At 49.4% G+C, this 16,749-nt stretch overlaps 4 protein-coding genes across 7 annotated transcripts; 3 read left to right on the forward strand and 1 right to left on the reverse strand.

Annotated features, from left to right (window-relative positions):
* Nucleotides 1-750: 750 nt before the first annotated feature.
* Nucleotides 751-8,791, forward strand: LOC120682801. Of its 4 annotated transcripts, none has more exons than XR_005678610.1 (7): nt 801-1,405; nt 1,545-1,801; nt 3,611-4,302; nt 4,396-4,482; nt 7,038-8,039; nt 8,168-8,301; nt 8,587-8,791. XR_005678610.1 is itself a non-coding variant. In XM_039964814.1 (6 exons), exons 2-6 carry the CDS (start codon nt 1,705-1,707, stop codon nt 8,216-8,218), a joined length of 1,917 nt encoding a protein of 638 aa, XP_039820748.1. In that variant the 5' UTR covers nt 751-1,405; nt 1,545-1,704; the 3' UTR covers nt 8,219-8,666. The 4 variants fall into 4 exon arrangements, 2 of the variants coding, with proteins under 2 accessions (XP_039820748.1, XP_039820747.1); XR_005678611.1 differs by having other exon boundaries at nt 804-1,405; nt 7,050-8,039; XM_039964814.1 differs by having other exon boundaries at nt 751-1,405; nt 7,050-8,039; nt 8,168-8,666.
* A 1,702-nt stretch (nt 8,792-10,493) lies between these two features.
* Nucleotides 10,494-12,209, forward strand: LOC120682802 (aspartic proteinase nepenthesin-1-like). The gene has a single exon (XM_039964816.1). The coding sequence runs from the start codon at nt 10,624-10,626 to the stop codon at nt 11,971-11,973; it is 1,350 nt and encodes a 449-aa protein (XP_039820750.1). The 5' UTR covers nt 10,494-10,623; the 3' UTR covers nt 11,974-12,209.
* A 115-nt stretch (nt 12,210-12,324) lies between these two features.
* LOC120682804 (aspartyl protease 37-like) lies at nt 12,325-14,722 on the forward strand. The gene is made up of 2 exons (XM_039964818.1): nt 12,325-13,284; nt 13,388-14,722. Exons 1-2 carry the CDS (start codon nt 12,599-12,601, stop codon nt 14,256-14,258), a joined length of 1,557 nt encoding a protein of 518 aa, XP_039820752.1. The 5' UTR covers nt 12,325-12,598; the 3' UTR covers nt 14,259-14,722.
* LOC120682803 (gamma-glutamylcyclotransferase 2-3-like) lies at nt 14,581-16,450 on the reverse strand. The gene is made up of 8 exons (XM_039964817.1): nt 16,234-16,450; nt 16,069-16,145; nt 15,840-15,890; nt 15,442-15,498; nt 15,317-15,357; nt 15,165-15,236; nt 14,977-15,056; nt 14,581-14,890 (listed from the first exon to the last, which is right to left on the reverse strand). Exons 1-8 carry the CDS (start codon nt 16,352-16,354, stop codon nt 14,817-14,819), a joined length of 573 nt encoding a protein of 190 aa, XP_039820751.1. The 5' UTR covers nt 16,355-16,450; the 3' UTR covers nt 14,581-14,816.
* Nucleotides 16,451-16,749: the final 299 nt, after the last annotated feature.

A 16,749-nucleotide genomic window follows, 5' to 3' on the forward strand; every position in this document is an offset into this window, starting at 1 on the left:
ATTACCTAGTGCTTAGTAAGATAGTTCATATTAATTTTTGTTGAACTAGTCGAGCAAACACTTTTAATTCATACACATTATTTGTATTAATATCAGCATCCTTTAATATTTTATCAGCATCCTTTAATATCTTCAAGAATTTTCTATTGAAGTAAAGCATTTTATTAAAATGCTTTGAGGTATCGAAACCTCACCGCCAACGAAGCTATTGTTTCACATTTATCGTCACCATTCTTTGCCTCCACCTACCGGTTCATATTAATTACCTAGTGCTTAGTAAGATAGTACATATTAATATTCGTTGAAGTTCTCGAGCAAACACTTTTAATTCATACACATTATTTGTGTTGGTATCAGCATCCTTTAATATTTTACAGCATCCTTTAATATTTTCAAGATTTTCTATTCAAGTAAAATGCTTTGAGGTATCCAAAACCTATTGTTTCATATTTGTCGTCACCATTCTTTGCGTCCACCTACCAATTCATATTGTTTTCTCAACTATAAATCTGTAATATTTTTGTTTACACGTAATTGATGTTTGTCAGTACATTCAAAAATCTCTTTTTTAAGAACAAATAATTATGGTATCACTCTTTTGAAATCCTTTACCATCTCTCTAGATCTAGGCACATACTCCAGAAAAACTCTACAGTACTAGAATTTCAACTAAACAAAAATGTAAAAGAATTCTAATTACTAAAAATATGCTCAGTGTCTACAAAATATGCTCAGACGAAGAGATAAACCCAAATGGAATGGACCACCCGAAACCAGCAAGTCAGCAACCGTCGTCGAACTCGGAGGGAGGAGGGAGAGAGGGGCGAGACCGTGAGAGGGGAGGAGAAAGAAGCGAGGGGCGCTGAAAGCCACAGTTTGCTTAGGGTTTCTCTCCCCCCGCCGAGACAGACAAGTACACCACCACACACACGCGCCCCCCCTCCTCACGAAATTCACAAACCCACCGGAGGCACAGAAAATTGCCGTGGGAGGAAAAATCCCGTGCGAAATCCGGCGCTCCAAATCCCTCCGACCCCGAAGCGCTCGCCCGAGCCCGTCCCGAATCCTTGCAAATCCCCGCCGAAATTCCCCAATCCTCCGCGGGTCGCCGCCGACGCCGCCTCCTTGCGACCGACCCGCCTCCCCGTCGCAGCCGCTGCCGCGATTTCCACCTGAGGTGTTTCGTCCCTCTCCCTCCCTGCTGCTGCCGCCACGAATTGTCGCGACCGGCCCGTCATCGGGGACCTTCTCGGGCCTGCGAGGCCAGGGGCTCCCTTCCGCGGAAATCCCCTCTCGTCGGGAGGAGGCGCCCCCTCTTTCTCGCCGCCCCCGCGCTCTGCTGGTACTTGAGTGGCGTGGGGGTGGAGATCCACCCGGGCGTGGATCGATTCCTCTCCGTTCGGTGGTGAGTAACCCTAGCTTGCTCGGGCGGATTGTCAAAGGACTTCGTTTTGTTCTCGTGGGCCTGAGGATTTGTTATCGACTTGATACCCTGCTAATCTAATCCAATCCAATCCAATCCAATCCGTGCATGGCCCGATTAGGTTTTCATCATCCAGCGCGGAAGATCAATCCACAAAGGTGCACGAGCCGTTTGTTTCCCCAAGAATTCGGGGGGTTCAACTGAACCCCCATGCCCGACGTTAAGTCCGCCCCTGGTGGTGGTGGACTGGATTGGTGGACGCGGCTGATTTCGTCACGGGCATGGAGCGAGCTGAGCCCTCGTTGAAGCCGGAATGGCTGCTGCGGCCTGCTCCTGTAGCTGTCACACCCCTCCGCCCTGCAACTTCGCCCCGTGCTGGTGAGCTTGCGCGCGTTACTTATCTGTTTGGGCTGCTATAGTGGCTAGAGCTATGGATAAAATTGTCCTGCAATTTATGTCAGTAATAATGATGAGAAGTCGTAACGGATATATTTATTGTGACATCGGATACGGCAGTTATCCCACCAGTGCCTAGATTTATACATGCCAAGTGGTGGCTTTTGTTTGTGCATGTGGAAGCTAGTTCAGTTTTATGGTGAGAATTTGCTGCCTCATTACAATTTCATGCTACTAAAAACAAGCCTTCCACGGTTGCACTGTTTTGTTCCATCATTGTGGTATACAAGCAATGTTTGCATGCTGAGGTGTTCTATTTATTATGTTGCATGTAACTAATCGCCTCATTGGTTCCCGGTTGCGTGCTTATGTTAGAAGTTTGGCTAACTATGGTAACTATTAAAGGGAAGCTGTTAAGGGGACATTGCTTTGGATATGCACTTTGCCTTGTATATTGTGGAACTGATGTTTCTCAGTTCGTTGTGTAACAATGTAACTGCAGTGATTATTGTGAAGTTTGGGATTCATGTGTAAGGAAATTTTGTTGTTGGAGTGTTGGGGGCCTTGTTGGAACCTTGGAGGTTGATCAAAGTATTCGTTCTTTTCCTTGTCTGCTAGCCCAGTTTTGGTGATGCTTTTACAGTCTGTCTAGCAGCAATCCATCAACCTTTTCCTCAGAGCAATTAAGGATTAGGAACAGGGGACACATGCGACTCTGTGTATGCAAGAATGCACTTAAACGCACGCCAACCGTCAGTGGCATAAATCACATCCTTAAAGGCTGAAACATGATCATCTAATGTGCCTTTTCTATTTGGATTGCCCCCAACGTTTTCTTGCCTATTGTATCGTGTAGAGAATACTAGGGATTTCTAAAGCTTGATTTTCCAACTGCTACTAATATACACAAACAAAACAAATGATGAGCAAATAGCAATGATTAAATATAAATTTATAACTAAGTGATCTAATTCATCACCAGGCTATGCTTTCAACAAACAGAGGTAAAAAGTTAGGAATTCAATACACAGGAAAATTGTCGCTTACTCGGCATTGATGGCTTGAGCCTTGATGCATGGGTACAAGGTCAAATAATGGGTTCTAGGGCAGATCATTGCATGTATCTTCAGCTATGACTAGTGTGTTGGAGATTGATTGTGTTTTCTCGTAGTGTGCTCATACATAAACTTTGTTGCTTGTTGCGTCTTAATAGCATGAGGATTGTATTTTTATATTTCTGTGCGGATTAGAAAGCAGTGTTTTAAATAGCAGGCTATAACGGTTTCGCGGAGCTGCCACTATGATCACTGCAGTAGAAAATAGCGCGCTATAGTGGGCAATAGCACTAATAGTGGTTTGAGACTTCGAGGGCCCTGCAGCTAAATTCTATAGCCCGCTATTTAACACATTGTTAGAAAGTATATTGCTTCTATGCTTATGGAATCTTTTGTTCTTGCACACAATGGAATCTCTTATGTAGTTTACAGATAATGTCTTTCTTTTCTCATTAGAAAGTAAAAAGTAATATTGCTTCTATGCTTATGGAATATTTTGTTCTTGCACACAATGGAATCTCTTATGTAGTTTACAGATATGTCTTTCTTTTCTCATCAAATATTGTTGTTTTAACGCCTTCTTAGTTCTTACAATGCATACTGTTGATGTTTAATACTTGTTTTGCATGGATATGCATGAATTGTTCATTATTTGCTAGTGACACTGATTTACATCTTGATGCTTTTTTCTGACATTATGTACTAAGATAAGATGCTCTTGCTTGGATGACTTTAGATGATCAAGGCAGGGGTGCTTCATCAAGAAACCGTTCATCAGGGCGTGATCGTGATCGGAGCTCTCAACAGTCCTCCTCCCAGAGGAGTTCAGGCTCTGGTGGATCAAGGCTGAATGATCGGGATGGTACAGGGAAATCAAGAGGCTATTCTAGTTTTGGAAGGCACAACAGGGAAAGGGTGCAGGAAAAGGACCCAGATTTTCGTGACCGGGATAGTAAGTTGATTCAGCCAGAGGACCCTCTACGTGATGGTTTCGAGTCGTTTAGCTCATGCAGGTCTGAAAAGGACAGGCTTAACCGTACCCGTTCAAAGGTGTCCGTATCAAACCGTGCAGTAGGAGTAAGTTTAGACAATGGTAATCTATCTAAAAAGGATACTGGTGGCATCTCCTTTGAGCGAGAATTCCCACACCTTGGTTCTGAGGACAAAAATGGAAAACAAGACATAGGTAGAGTTCCATCTCCTGGAATTAGTACCCCAATTCAAAACATACCATTGATCACTGCATCTGAAGGCTGGAATTCAGTGCTAGCAGAAGTACCACTCAGCGATCCAAGCATTAACTCCATTTCCTCTTCTTTATCACCTGCTGGTTCAAGTAAGCAGACTGAAGTTTCCAATTCTGGCAGTGTGCTGAGCATGGCTGAAACAGTGATGCAGTCACCGTTAAAGATCTCCACCACACCCCAGGTAGTTAATCAATATGATGTTTATGTTTTTCCCATTCGCATCTCCTTCCCTTCTCTTGATCTAAATCTTATGTTTATGGTTCTTTTTATTCAGCTATCAATTGATGCTCAGAAAATTGAAGAAAGGACTTTGAGGCAGTGCATTTTGAGGCCTCTTACACCATCAACGAACAAAGTTTATGTAAGTACCCACTCTGTTGCCTTTGCGCCACTGCCAACTCATGCTTAAGCTTCTATGCCACTTAATGGATATGTTCATAATATGAGTTCCTGACTCACTTTCCATCTTGTTTGGTAATTCTTATGGCCTATTGAGGACAACACAATTAGTACACATATATTTTCAGCTTTTCTTTTAGGGTCCGTTTGGATGTCGACATTGGAGAGCTTGGTATTGAATTGGATACAATACCAAAACAGCCTAGGCATTGAAATAGGTTCAATACCAAAACTATTGTTTGGATGTAGATGGAATTGCTAGATTGAATTCAACTAGAGTCAAATACCAATTCTTGTTTCGATGTGCATACCGTAGATTTGGGAATCGACTTGTCTTCATCTCCTCTCCACTGCTCGGTCGGAGCAGAGCGGCGGCGGAGGGCACGGCAAAGTGGAGCGGCACAGAGGAGGGGAGCAGCACGGAGGAGCAGCAGGGGAGCGGCCCGGTGGCTTCGGGGCGCGGTGGAGGGAGCAGCGCGGCGTGGTGGTGGCTTCAGGGCGCGAGGAATGGAGTGGGTGCGGGGCAGCCGAGCAGCGCCGGAGGGAGCGGCGCCAGGGAGCAGAGCCATGGCAGAGGTAGGGGCTCGGGGGCTGAGGGGTGCGGCGGAGCGAACGGTGGGGGAGCAGCGTGGACGAGGAGGGGAAGCCAGCCGCAAGGAAGGAGGGGGCCGCAGCCACAAGGGAGAACAGGAGGGGGGGGCGCCGGCGAGGAAGACGAGGAGGGGAGGCCGGACGCGAGGAAGGAGGTGGCCGCGCCGGCGAGGAAGACGAGGAGGGGAAGTTGGGCGCAAGGAAGGAGGGGGCCGCGGCCGTGAGGAAGAAGAGGGGGCCGCGGCTATGAGGGAGAAGAAGTGGAGGGGTCTGTGGTGGAGTTCAGGCGGCGGAGGTTGGGGGTGGAGCTTCGGCGGCATCGGGCCGGCGGGGGTTGTCGCGAGGAAGAAGAGCGGAGGCCAATTCACCGTAATACGGAGGATAAGGGCTCGGTATTGAGGGCAAGGGACAGCAGGTGGAGTGAATACCGGTTGGCATTGAGGGAAGTTTCCAATGCCGATTCCAAAATCATCCAAACACCAGATATTTGATGCCTAGAATACCAATTCCGAATTCCATGCCCCAATGTCTACATCCAAACGGGCTGTTAGTATTTTATAATCAAGTGTTACAGTTACGTGCAAATAATTCTTCAACTTCAACGCTTTATTTTAGTTCTTTTTAATTAGTTCATCAACCTTGTCTGCTAACTTCATTAGCATGTGATAATATTTCTATGTTATTAGTGAGCAATCATAATAAATGTATTTGAACTAAGATTTTCCCATTGTATTATTTTTAATCTTCATTTTACCCACAACCTAGTAGACTAGTAGTTGTTGGCAATTACCTTTTGAGCGCTAAGAGCTGTCTTTATATCAGTCAATTATGCAAGCAAAATTACTGGAGAACTGATTGCTTTGTTGTTTGAACATACATGTTTGGAATTGGATTTAGTTCAAAAAAAATGTTTGGAATTGGATATATCATCTGTGCATTTACCTGTTTTCAAATTATAGAATCCTGAATATTGTCCTACATCTATTCAAAGTTGTAAAATCACATATGAACTAGTAGTTTGCAAGGGACATGCTTCATAAGTGACTTAAATTGGAAAGCAACTCTGTCCCTTCAGCTGTACCTCACTTATCGGATTGTTGGGAGTGCTTTAACAATTTACTTTGGACAAATAAAAGGTCCCCAAAATAGGTATACACGGCACCAGAAATATGCTTTGCGTACCATTTGTGTTCCTGATTAATCACAACTTCCTTACATTGTGATTTGCTTTGTCAGAGTCCATCCAGATATGGACTTTATGGCTGTATTATTGTCGTTGACACCAATTAGCTAACATTTAAAAAATTGTATTAGTAGTGAAATTATATATGCTTTGTCACAACAAATACAACAAACATAACTAGCACTTAGCTTCCAGTGGTAGCTGGTACTCATGATTGAAGCAATGCTGTTGTACTTTCGATGGTAATATTTTATTTTCAGTAATTGCGATCCATTTATAGCCCATTGGATCTCTTGTGGCTGCTTATTATGGTTAGTGTTCCTTATGTGAACTCGCTGTTGTCCATCCAACTCTTGTGAAAGGAGCTATATAGCAGCAGCATTTTTCCATCTTTCTTGTGCTATCAGTTTTCTGTGGTTGTGGAGTGTAAGTTACCACGCATAGCATAAAATTTAGTGGGCAACTGAAATACTCAGGCTAAATTATGATACCTGCTAGCTGAAAAGTGACGAGATTATATTTTCTGTTAAGTCTAAATCAGTTGGTCAGTATTTTCGCTTATCCGAAAACCATCTGTTTATTACTGTATTTCTTGATCATCATAATGTATTTCCTATAGTCACTCGAATGCAATAGATAACTTCATTGATGTGAATGTTCTTGTGATTGCATTTCCCTGTTCAATTCAAATATGTTCTCATCTGCTGAATTGGTGACATGGTTGTTTGAACTAATTCGTTCAGAATACTGTACAGGCATCAAATTCCTTGGATAAATTAAAATCCAAAAGTTCAAGAGCTGGAGAGTCTAATGGTCCTATCAAGGTTGCTCCACAACTGTCGCTACAGCCATCTAGCAGCTCTATTCGCACTCCAGTCAAAACTGAGCTCGTAAAGCCATCTCAATCAGGCAGCTTTCAAGTCCTTAGCCGTGAACAGAATGGTACTGTAAATACTGCTGCCAAAGACAGCACCAGCAATCCTGTGAGCCCTGTTCTAGGTCGATCTTCTTCAATGGAACCTATGCGAAAGTCTGTTGTCAACCCTAAGCCTAAGATTGGCACTAACGGCCGTTCTTTGCATCCGCTGCAAGTGCAAGGTTCATTTGGTGACAGAAAAACAAGTGCAAAAGACAAGCTCAAGTTTTTTGAGTTTTTGCGGAGCAAGTCTGTAAATGGTTCAAGCACTGCTATTGAGTCTTCATCTAGCCTGATTGATGACCAGCAGAACTCTTGTCTTGATTTGTCCTTCAAGTTCATTGAAAATGGAAGCAGTTCATGTGAAGAAGCAAATTCTTGCGAGGGATCTCAGCAACACTTGTCTGACAACGAGGAAATCATTCCAACTTCAGAATCTCATAATGTTTTAGATGAGGGATCTCTGGGGATTCAAGTTGATGACAGGGATGCCAACTCTTCCCCAGTACTTGCTGACACAGAAGATGTAGCTTCTAAGAAGCCCCAGCCAGAAAAAACTGAAGATGTTCTGCCCGTTAAACCTGCATATATAAATGGTAGTTCCATGATTTCCAATTCTGTTGACAGCGAAGCCAATTTGCCGCTGGAGGAAGCCCATCCTGCTCATGAGTTCGAACACATTGGAGCAGGGGAGGAGAAATCCTGTCCTGCTCAGGAGTTTGAGCCTATTGGAGCCGGTGGGGAGGAAGAGCTGAACCTCCTGAGATCTATGGGCTGGGATGAGAACGAAGTAGTTCAACCTCTTCAGCAGGAGGAGATTGCTGATTGTGTAAGTACTTGTTACATTTAATGATCTAGCTGATTGAAATTACTTAAATGTACTTGTGTGTTTTTCTGAAGCTACTTCATGAATAGGGTGCTAAACTTTTCCTATGTTTCGGACGTTTTTGTTTGTAGCTAAGGCAGAATGTGAGGCTGCAGCAGAAGCTTCAGGAGTGCAGGGGCTGATCTCTGAATCTGTGGAGCAACGTAGCTGTGTGGTCACCATGCTGAGAACATGTGGACTTGGAGCTATGGCCTGACGAGTTTTGGTAACTACCTCAGTCAACCGATCAGGGAATGATTGTCTAGCTTAGCTTATGGAGTTTTGTTTTTGTCAATGCTTGTTCAGCATTGTGGGGGGAGGTTTCATGGGTAGAGCTGATAATTTCCCCCGCTTAAAAGAGGTTTTAGGGTTTTTCTTCCTCATTTTCCCAGAAGGAATACACCAAATGGAAGTCTTGTCTGGTGTTGGGGGCACATAGGGCTGCGTTGCTCTGAAAGAAGAATAGGTTGTCTTTCTTTTTTGCTTTTCATCGCTTATCTTTTTGTTTCAGAAAAAAGAAGGGAAAAAGAATGGTCGAGCTTAACATGGAAAAGTTGCACAGGAATTATCTTGGTCTTGAATTATGCTTCATACTGCTATCGTGGCTTCTTTTGCTCCGGGTACGGCGAATCTCTCCTTTGGTTGCCAAATTTCCACGTGGAACAATTTTTTCGTAGGCTAGCTCGGCTAGCTCTCTCCTGATGGGTTAACTTCAATGTCTGTTTCTGTGCCTTGTGATTGGTCATCATCTTTCCGAGTGCTCATACACAGTGCTTTCGGGTACTACCCCACAAACCACAAACCACCACACCTCAATAACAATTCTCATTATCCAGTAGTGTGACACAAGATTCTCCAATGACACTGAACCTTACATCAGACGGTTGGGCTCGGGCACCTGCCCCCAGGCCCCAGCTACAAAGGAAGGGGACCCAGCAAGGTGGTGGACGGCGCTGATCTACGTAACGGATCCGTAGGACCAGTCGTCACGAAGAAATCCCCATGATATATATGTGCTTTGCAGGTGAAACGTTGCTGTCTCACCTACACCCATCGACGACTCTCAAATGAACAGCCATCGCTCAGAATTGTTGCTCACCGAATCACACACACCCTCGTCACAAGAAGCTCCCACACGCTGGCCACACTTGTTCACCTTACTTGCAAAATTTGATTTTGAAGATGCACGGCTGGCTTGTACATGTGGCCAAAGTGTCTTGGCTGCTGCCTCTCCCGTCATAACCTAACATGGTCATCGGGCGAAGCCAGATGAGAAAACCGAAGCCGCTGGGGTCGGATGCATTAAACGTTGGGGTCTATCACGTTGACCAACAATGGTAAGCAGTGATTTTCCATCGATTTTAGCAAATTTCATTAGGGTCCGGCGACCCCAGTGGCTCCATGCAGCTCCGCCCCCTGATCGCCATGCAAACTAGTACAAATTGCAGGACTCCGTTTAAATGCTTTGAAATTTGGATGATGGGTGCGTGGAGCACATAGAGTGCACTCTATGCATGGAGTGTTAGCTACGGACCGGTGGCACACGGGCTATGTAGACAAGACCATCGTATATGATCAATTTGATCATTGATCACTGCACCTAATCGCCCACAAACAAGTGCACTCACAATCATGGCTTACTTGCAAGGGACACAAACCGAGGCAGGCAGGCCACTCCTGGTAGACTAACATGGTCAGGGGCCAAGCAACAATCTAAAAGCCCCAACTGGACCGGCCGGTCGCTCACCAACTTGGGCATCATACCTGTGTGTTGGCTACCTATTTCCCTCCCCCTTTTGAAACGAGTCAAACAATGCAAATCGGTCTCCCTTTCCTCGCCAAAAAAGAGCCGCACGACTTTTGTACGTAGACCGGTATGCAAATCAACATCCTGTATGGATTTAAACGTACGTGAACCATGGTGTTGCTTCTAGAGAACACGCATAACGAAAGCAAAAATTCTAGCCAGCTGCGAAGAACGTGTTCTAAAGTGAAACGCGGCGACCAAAAAAAATTCGTAACCATTTGGACCTAAAAAAGGCCACGTTGGACGTTGGTACGACACACTCGCTCTCGGCAAAGAGAGAAATGCTATCAAGTGGTACAAATGAAACCAAACAAGAGCCAAGGAGAAGCTTTGTTGGGTTAGGTTCAAGTCCACACCTCGGTCTCCCTCACGGTTGCTTCGCCGCCCTGGCTTCCTGTCCACCGGCTGCTCTCTCTCTCTCTCTCTCTCTCTCTCTCTCTCTCTCTCTCTCTCTCTCTCTCTCTCTCTCTCTCTCTCTCTCTCTCTCTCTCTCTCTCTCTCTCTACTTTCCTGTCGTACGTGTTCTCTTGTTCGAGCTTTGTATTGTACACTTGTTCACGATCCGATTATCGCCACCATTTATTTGCATAAAATGGTCATGTAGAGCAAACCTAACTGTAACTACCAAACGGCAATTGAATATTCGTGATCACACAAGTATAAGTCCGGCCTCCGTCCAATGGAAGAAGAATCGATCAAGCCCACACTGCCTTTCTCTCTCTTGCCCTTCCAAGCGAAAAGATGGAGTCGCTAGCAGCGCGGTTGCTTCTGCTGGTGGCCGTGGTGGCCGCGGCCACGGGCGCCCCGTCCGCCGCCGCGACACCGCCCCACACCGCCAAGGGCCTGCGCGTGCGCCTGACGCACGTCGACGCGCACGGCAACTACTCGCGGCTGCAGCTGCTGCAGCGGGCGGCGCGCCGGAGCCGCCACCGCATGTCGAGGCTCGTCGCGCGGGCCACCGGCGCGCCGATGTCGTCGAGCAAGGCCGCCGCCGCGGCGGGCGGCGACCTGCAGGTGCCGGTGCACGCGGGCAACGGCGAGTTCCTGATGGACCTGGCCATCGGCACGCCGGCGCTGCCGTACGCGGCCATCGTGGACACCGGGAGCGACCTGGTGTGGACGCAGTGCAAGCCGTGCGGGGAGTGCTTCAACCAGAGCACGCCGGTGTTCGACCCCTCGGCGTCCTCCACCTACGCCCCCGTGCCGTGCTCCAGCGACCTGTGCGGCGACCTGCCCACCTCCAGCTGCACGTCGGCGTCCCGGTGCGGGTACGCCTACACCTACGGCGACGCCTCGTCGACGCGCGGGGTGCTGGCCACCGAGACCTTCACGCTGGCCAAGTCCAAGCTCCCGGGCGTGGCGTTCGGCTGCGGGGACACCAACGAGGGCGACGGGTTCTCGCAGGGCGCGGGGCTCGTGGGGCTCGGGCGCGGCCCGCTGTCGCTCGTCTCCCAGCTCGGCCTCGACAAGTTCTCCTACTGCCTCACCTCCCTGGACGACACCGGCAAGAGCCCGCTGCTCCTGGGCTCCGCCGCCGGCATCGCCGAGAGCGCGGCCACGGCGCCCGTGCAGAGCACCCCGCTGGTGAAGAACCCAAGCCACCCGTCCTTCTACTACGTGACCCTGACGGGCCTCACCGTGGGGTCCGCCCGCATCACCCTCCCGAGCTCGGCGTTCGCGATCCAGGACGACGGCACGGGCGGCGTCATCGTCGACTCCGGCACCTCCATCACGTACCTGGAGGCGCCGGGCTACCGCGCGCTGAGGAAGGCGTTCGTGGCGCAGATGTCCCTTCCGGTCGCCGACGCGTCGGAGATCGGGCTGGACCTGTGCTTCCAGGCGCCCGCCAAGGGCGTGGACCAGGTGCGGGTGCCGAAGCTGGTGCTCCACTTCGACGGCGGCGCGGACCTGGACCTCCCCGCCGAGAACTACATGGTGCTCGACTCCGCGTCCGGCGCGCTGTGCCTGACGGTGATGCCGTCGAGTGGCCTCTCCATCATCGGCAACTTCCAGCAGCAGAACTTCCAGTTCGTGTACGACGTCGCCGCGAACACGCTCTCGTTCGCGCCCGTGCAGTGCGGCAAGCTGTGAGCCGCCGGACTCGCAGCCGTACGCGTGCCTGACTACCTGTACATGTGTGGTTGTATTGGATGGGCGATTGATTGGTCTTCGCTTGAGCTTGACGATGGGGTGGTTACCGGTCAGTGAATCGATGCCTACTTGTAGATATCATCATGTTCGTTCATGACACGCTGATTTTTTGTCTGTTGGAACAATGGGTTGAATTGCTTTTTTTAATAAAGATTACAATATAATTCAGACACTAACAATAACAATGTACACATTCATCCCTGGGGATGATTGAGAAAGTAGAAGGGAGATTTAGGATGGAGACGAAGACCCATTTAGTCCATGAGCTGCTTGGCTTCAAATTGACTTGCGATGCCCCGGCGTTTTCAAACAGGTCCACGAAGTTTCTCAATTGCTTTAAGATCGGTGTGATTCAGCACGTGTAGTAGAAACGAGGACATTCATCTGAAGTTAGTCCAGCAGCATCTCCGGCTAAATGGGCCACTCAGGGGCGCCTTCACCCGCCGGCCCGTTAGTCTAGAATCGTGGTGGTGCAGCCAAGGCCCATCACTGCTCGCCATCGTGTCATGCCCAGGCCCTTCACCGAGCAGCACACGCGCACCCCCAAAAAAGAAGGAACACAAGAATGCCATGCCGCGCGCGACGCGATGCGATGCTAACACTAACCAGCTCGCCTTTGCCACACCACCTCCTTTGTATGGCCGGGGCCGAGGAAACCAAAGCCAAGCCGCCGCCGCTTATCTACTCGACCCCTTTCGCCATCAAGCACGGGACACATGCCGCACACGAGCACCAGCCTCCGCGCTCGCGCACGCGCAGCGTAGCCTCGCCCGCCATGGACATGGAGCTGCTGCTGGTGCTCCTGTTCCTGCTCTTCCTCGCCCTCCCGGTGCTCCCGGCGCCGGTGCGCCTCGAGCTGGCCCGAGTGGACGCCAACCTCACGGGCCACGACCTCATCCGCCGCGCCGTGCAGCGCAGCCTCGACCGCCCGGGTGTCGTCGTGCCGCGCCCCGGCGGCGGCGGCGGCGCGGCGACCGCGGCGGACGGGGGGCGCAGGTCCTCCTCCTCCGCCGCCGCCTCCGCCCCGGTGGTGGCCGGAGGCGGGGAGTACCTGGTCAAGCTCGGCATCGGCACGCCGCAGCACTTCTTCTCGGCGGCCATCGACACGGCCACCGACCTCGTCTGGATGCAGTGCCAGCCCTGCGTCAGCTGCTACCGCCAGCTCGACCCCGTCTTCAACCCCAGGCTCTCCTCCTCCTACGCCGTCGTGCCCTGCAGCAGCGACACGTGCATCCAGTTCGACGAGCACAGGCACGTGCCGCATTGCGTTGCGTGTAAATGGGCGGAACAACTCACACTCGCTTGCTCACTGACAAACACCTTCGATTCCTCTGGCTGTGCGCGCGCGCTGCAGGTGCCGCTCCGAGGACGACGACGCGTGCCAGTACACGTACAAGTACAGCGGGAACGGCGTGACCAGGGGCACCCTGGCCATCGACAAGCTGGCCGTCGGCAGCGACGTGTTCCACGGCGTGGTCTTCGGCTGCAGCGACTCCAGCGCCGGGGGCCCTCCGGCGCAGGCGTCCGGGCTCGTCGGCCTCGGCCGCGGGTCGCTCTCGCTCGTGTCCCAGCTCTCCGTGCGCCGGTTCATGTACTGCCTGCCGCCGCCTGTGTCGCGGACGCCCGGAAAGCTCGTGCTCGGCGCGGCCGCGGACGCCGTCCGGAACGTGTCGGACCGGGTCACCATCACCATGTCGTCCAGCACGCGCTACCCGTCCTACTACTACCTCAACCTCGACGGTCTCGCCGTGGGCGACCAGACTCCGCGCATGGTCAAGGCCATGGCGCCGCCGCCCACGGCTAGAAGAGGAGCCGCACCCGCCGGCAGCGGCGGCAGCGCGAACGCGTACGGGATGATCGTGGACATCGCGTCGACGATCTCGTTCCTGGAGGCGTCGCTGTACGAGGAGCTGGCGGACGACCTGGAGGAGGAGCTCCGGCTGCCCCGCGCCACGCCGCTGGACCTCTGCTTCATCCTGCCGGAGGGGGTGGGGATGGACCGGGTGTACGTGCCGACGGTGTCGCTGTCCTTCGACGGGCGATGGCTGGAGCTGGAGAGGGACCGGCTGTTCGTGGAGGACGGCCGGACGATGTGCCTGATGGTCGGCAAGACCAGCGGGGTGTCCATCCTGGGCAACTTCCAGCAGCAGAACATGCACGTCCTCTACAACCTGCGCCGGGGAAAGATCACCTTCGCCAAGGCCAGCTGCGAATCCATGCCGTAGATAGGCTCCACGTGGACTGGGACTTGATCTTGTACTCCGTGCGGAGAATTTTAGCCAAATTGCACATTGGGTGGGAGATTAGATACAGATGATGGTCTGTCATAGCCTTTGCCTGAAATTTATGAACTACGTAGACCAGTGTAATTTCTTTCAATTTTCATCAACCAGAGGCGAAAAAAAAGGAGAAAACAATCATTGGGAAAAAAGATCTAACATTTCCGAATTCTGGTCAATTTACGAAATCCATTTTTTCTAACGCTGGACAGACCTAGAAATTTTTTACAAGAACGTTAGCATTTTATAGCATAATAATAGCGCATCATTTTTTTGGGTCCATTCTTCCTTTTTTTTTGCCTTCTCTTGTTATTGCTTCTTGGAAGTAGATAGCTAGAAAATTTAGTTTTCATGGACGGGCAGGCTGTCACAGGAATAACAAGTCACAAGGTAGCCACATAACAAGCAGCTTACAAGAACATAGTGATGTTTGAGCATGAATGAATTTTGACTTTCTTCTGAAATCTTTACCCTCAAAGAAGGGGGAAATGTGATTTTTTTTTTTTACTTGGACAACTTGGCATCTGAATACTCACGCACAGCATTCGCCAGTTCCTGGACATGTGGGTCTACAACTCCTGTCAACAAATATTTGAACTTTGAAACCCATGCTTCAAATTGTTCTTACAAAATCTATAAAAGAGTAAACCCTTGTTATACTCACCTAGTTTATTTAAGGCATCCTCAAGTTTGAACACATACTCTTTGTTAGGTCCAGATGGGCCTTCAGCAAGGTAAATTTGCCTAAACACAGCAAAAGTTTTCTTAGAGAAAGGGCACAAGTTATTCCATAAGTAAACAACAGGTTCAGTTGCACAATCTAGTAATGCGAAAGCTAATGGCATGTCATACCTGGCCATTTCTTCTAGAGGCGCAGGACCAAGATAGTTTTTGTTGCTCTCCTTATTCGTTGTGGCTAAGTATCTGTTATCCATGTATTCAGCTCCATCAGTGAAATTTTTTGGTATGTATGAAATGCTTATTCGAAATTCGGGACCACTTACGCCGTTACATTTTCTACTGCTGGTACTTTGGGTGATGAGTCCTGGAAGTTATTACAACTTATGAGTAGTTACATACATGTGGAACATTGTCAGAAAGGGAAATAGGTACAGTTACAATATCTTACCGTATACAAATCAAGGTGAATCTTCTCATCATATTGCTTCTCTCTGACTTCTAGATACTGCAATTCAAATCTGAAGGTAAATGCCAGTAGAAGCAAGGTAAGCAACACAAAATCAGTTTCTGTAGAGACTTACTGCTACAAATATGAAATACCATCAAGATAAACACATCAAAGTTCATATATAAGGTAATTTCATACTCGTTCATGACTTAAATCATAATATCTGGAGACTGTAGAAAAGAACATATGAATGGTGGGCATCAACCAATCTGTTTATTTCCATTATTATGACCGGTAAGTAACACCATCATCAAAGAAATGAGTGTCATCATGAAACAGTTGTTTGTGATCAGTATTGGCAAACAGAACGTATCTGGCTGACTTGCAAAAAAACTTGCCTCCAAAGCTGTCTGCTTATCCTCCTCCCTTATTTTGTAGGCAATTCCCCACTGCAGATGGTAAATAGAGAGATTCAGTCGCAAAATGAATGCCTGAACGAATGCATGAAAAAGCTTTTGCAGGTAGCTGTGACTTTAATAATTAATTTGGTTGTACTTCCAAATCTTATCGCATCCCTAATCAGGTTGTTCTTAGCAAGTACAGTAGCAGAGATGAAGAGGATCGTACGCAAGTCGCTCCGGGATGGTGCTCGAGCGTGACGGTCCTCCCGGGGAACTGCGGCGTGCCCCTGTGGTCCGTGCTCCCTGTCCGGCGGCCAAAGGAAACTGAGGGCGGGCACGAAGAGGCCGGCGATTGCGCGCCCCCGGCAGGCGGGTGGGTAGGAGGTGTTACCCTGGTAGAAGACGCGGCGGTAGTCCCGGACGAAGCCAACGACGCGGGCGTCGTAGGCGAAGCCGGGGTTCCAGATCAGCGAGCCGTACCCGAACACCCACATCGGCGACGCCGCCGCCATGCCTGCCCTGATGCCCCTCTCCCTCTCCGGGTGTCTCCTCTTCCTCCGGTGGAATCGAGACTGGTTTCTGGTTTGTTGGTAGATGGCGGCGGGGCCCACCCAGTGGTGCCGCTGCTGCTGTGCACCACGCAGCCAATCGAGAGGCCGACGACAGCTTGCTGGTCATTTTCGTTCGTTTTTTTGTTGCCTTCTCATTCTGGGCGATGGCTGAACGCGACAAGTGGCTAGCCATGAATTTTTGTTGCTACGTTTGTGAGCTGTCGTGATCTCCTCTCCTCATCATATATCCAAATTTGCTCGTGGATTTCCACCTGCAGCATATGTTTGATATCCAACGAATTCTATTGTATCTCAAGATAATTTTCCAAAAAAAAATTGCACATGTCTGGCAATTC

Source organism: Panicum virgatum, chromosome 7N (assembly GCF_016808335.1).
Source record: "Panicum virgatum strain AP13 chromosome 7N, P.virgatum_v5, whole genome shotgun sequence".
NCBI lineage: Eukaryota > Viridiplantae > Streptophyta > Magnoliopsida > Poales > Poaceae > Panicum > Panicum virgatum.

Coding starts and splice junctions, on each gene's coding strand:
- LOC120682801 (XM_039964813.1), top strand. CDS start 1,705: ATGGAGCGAGCTGAGCCCTCGTTGAAGCCGGAATGGCTGCTGCGGCCT. Junction 1,802..3,610: donor TGCAACTTCGCCCCGTGCTG/GTGAGCTTGCGC, acceptor GGATGACTTTAG/ATGATCAAGGCAGGGGTGCT. Junction 4,483..7,037: donor CATCAACGAACAAAGTTTAT/GTAAGTACCCAC, acceptor TAATTCGTTCAG/AATACTGTACAGGCATCAAA.
- LOC120682804 (XM_039964818.1), top strand. CDS start 12,599: ATGCCATGCCGCGCGCGACGCGATGCGATGCTAACACTAACCAGCTCG. Junction 13,285..13,387: donor ATCCAGTTCGACGAGCACAG/GCACGTGCCGCA, acceptor CGCGCGCTGCAG/GTGCCGCTCCGAGGACGACG.
- LOC120682803 (XM_039964817.1), bottom strand. CDS start 16,354: ATGGCGGCGGCGTCGCCGATGTGGGTGTTCGGGTACGGCTCGCTGATC. Junction 15,891..16,068: donor ACCATCCCGGAGCGACTTGC/GTACGATCCTCT, acceptor TACCATCTGCAG/TGGGGAATTGCCTACAAAAT. Junction 15,237..15,316: donor GCAGTAGAAAATGTAACGGC/GTAAGTGGTCCC, acceptor CATGGATAACAG/ATACTTAGCCACAACGAATA.
- LOC120682802 (XM_039964816.1), top strand. CDS start 10,624: ATGGAGTCGCTAGCAGCGCGGTTGCTTCTGCTGGTGGCCGTGGTGGCC.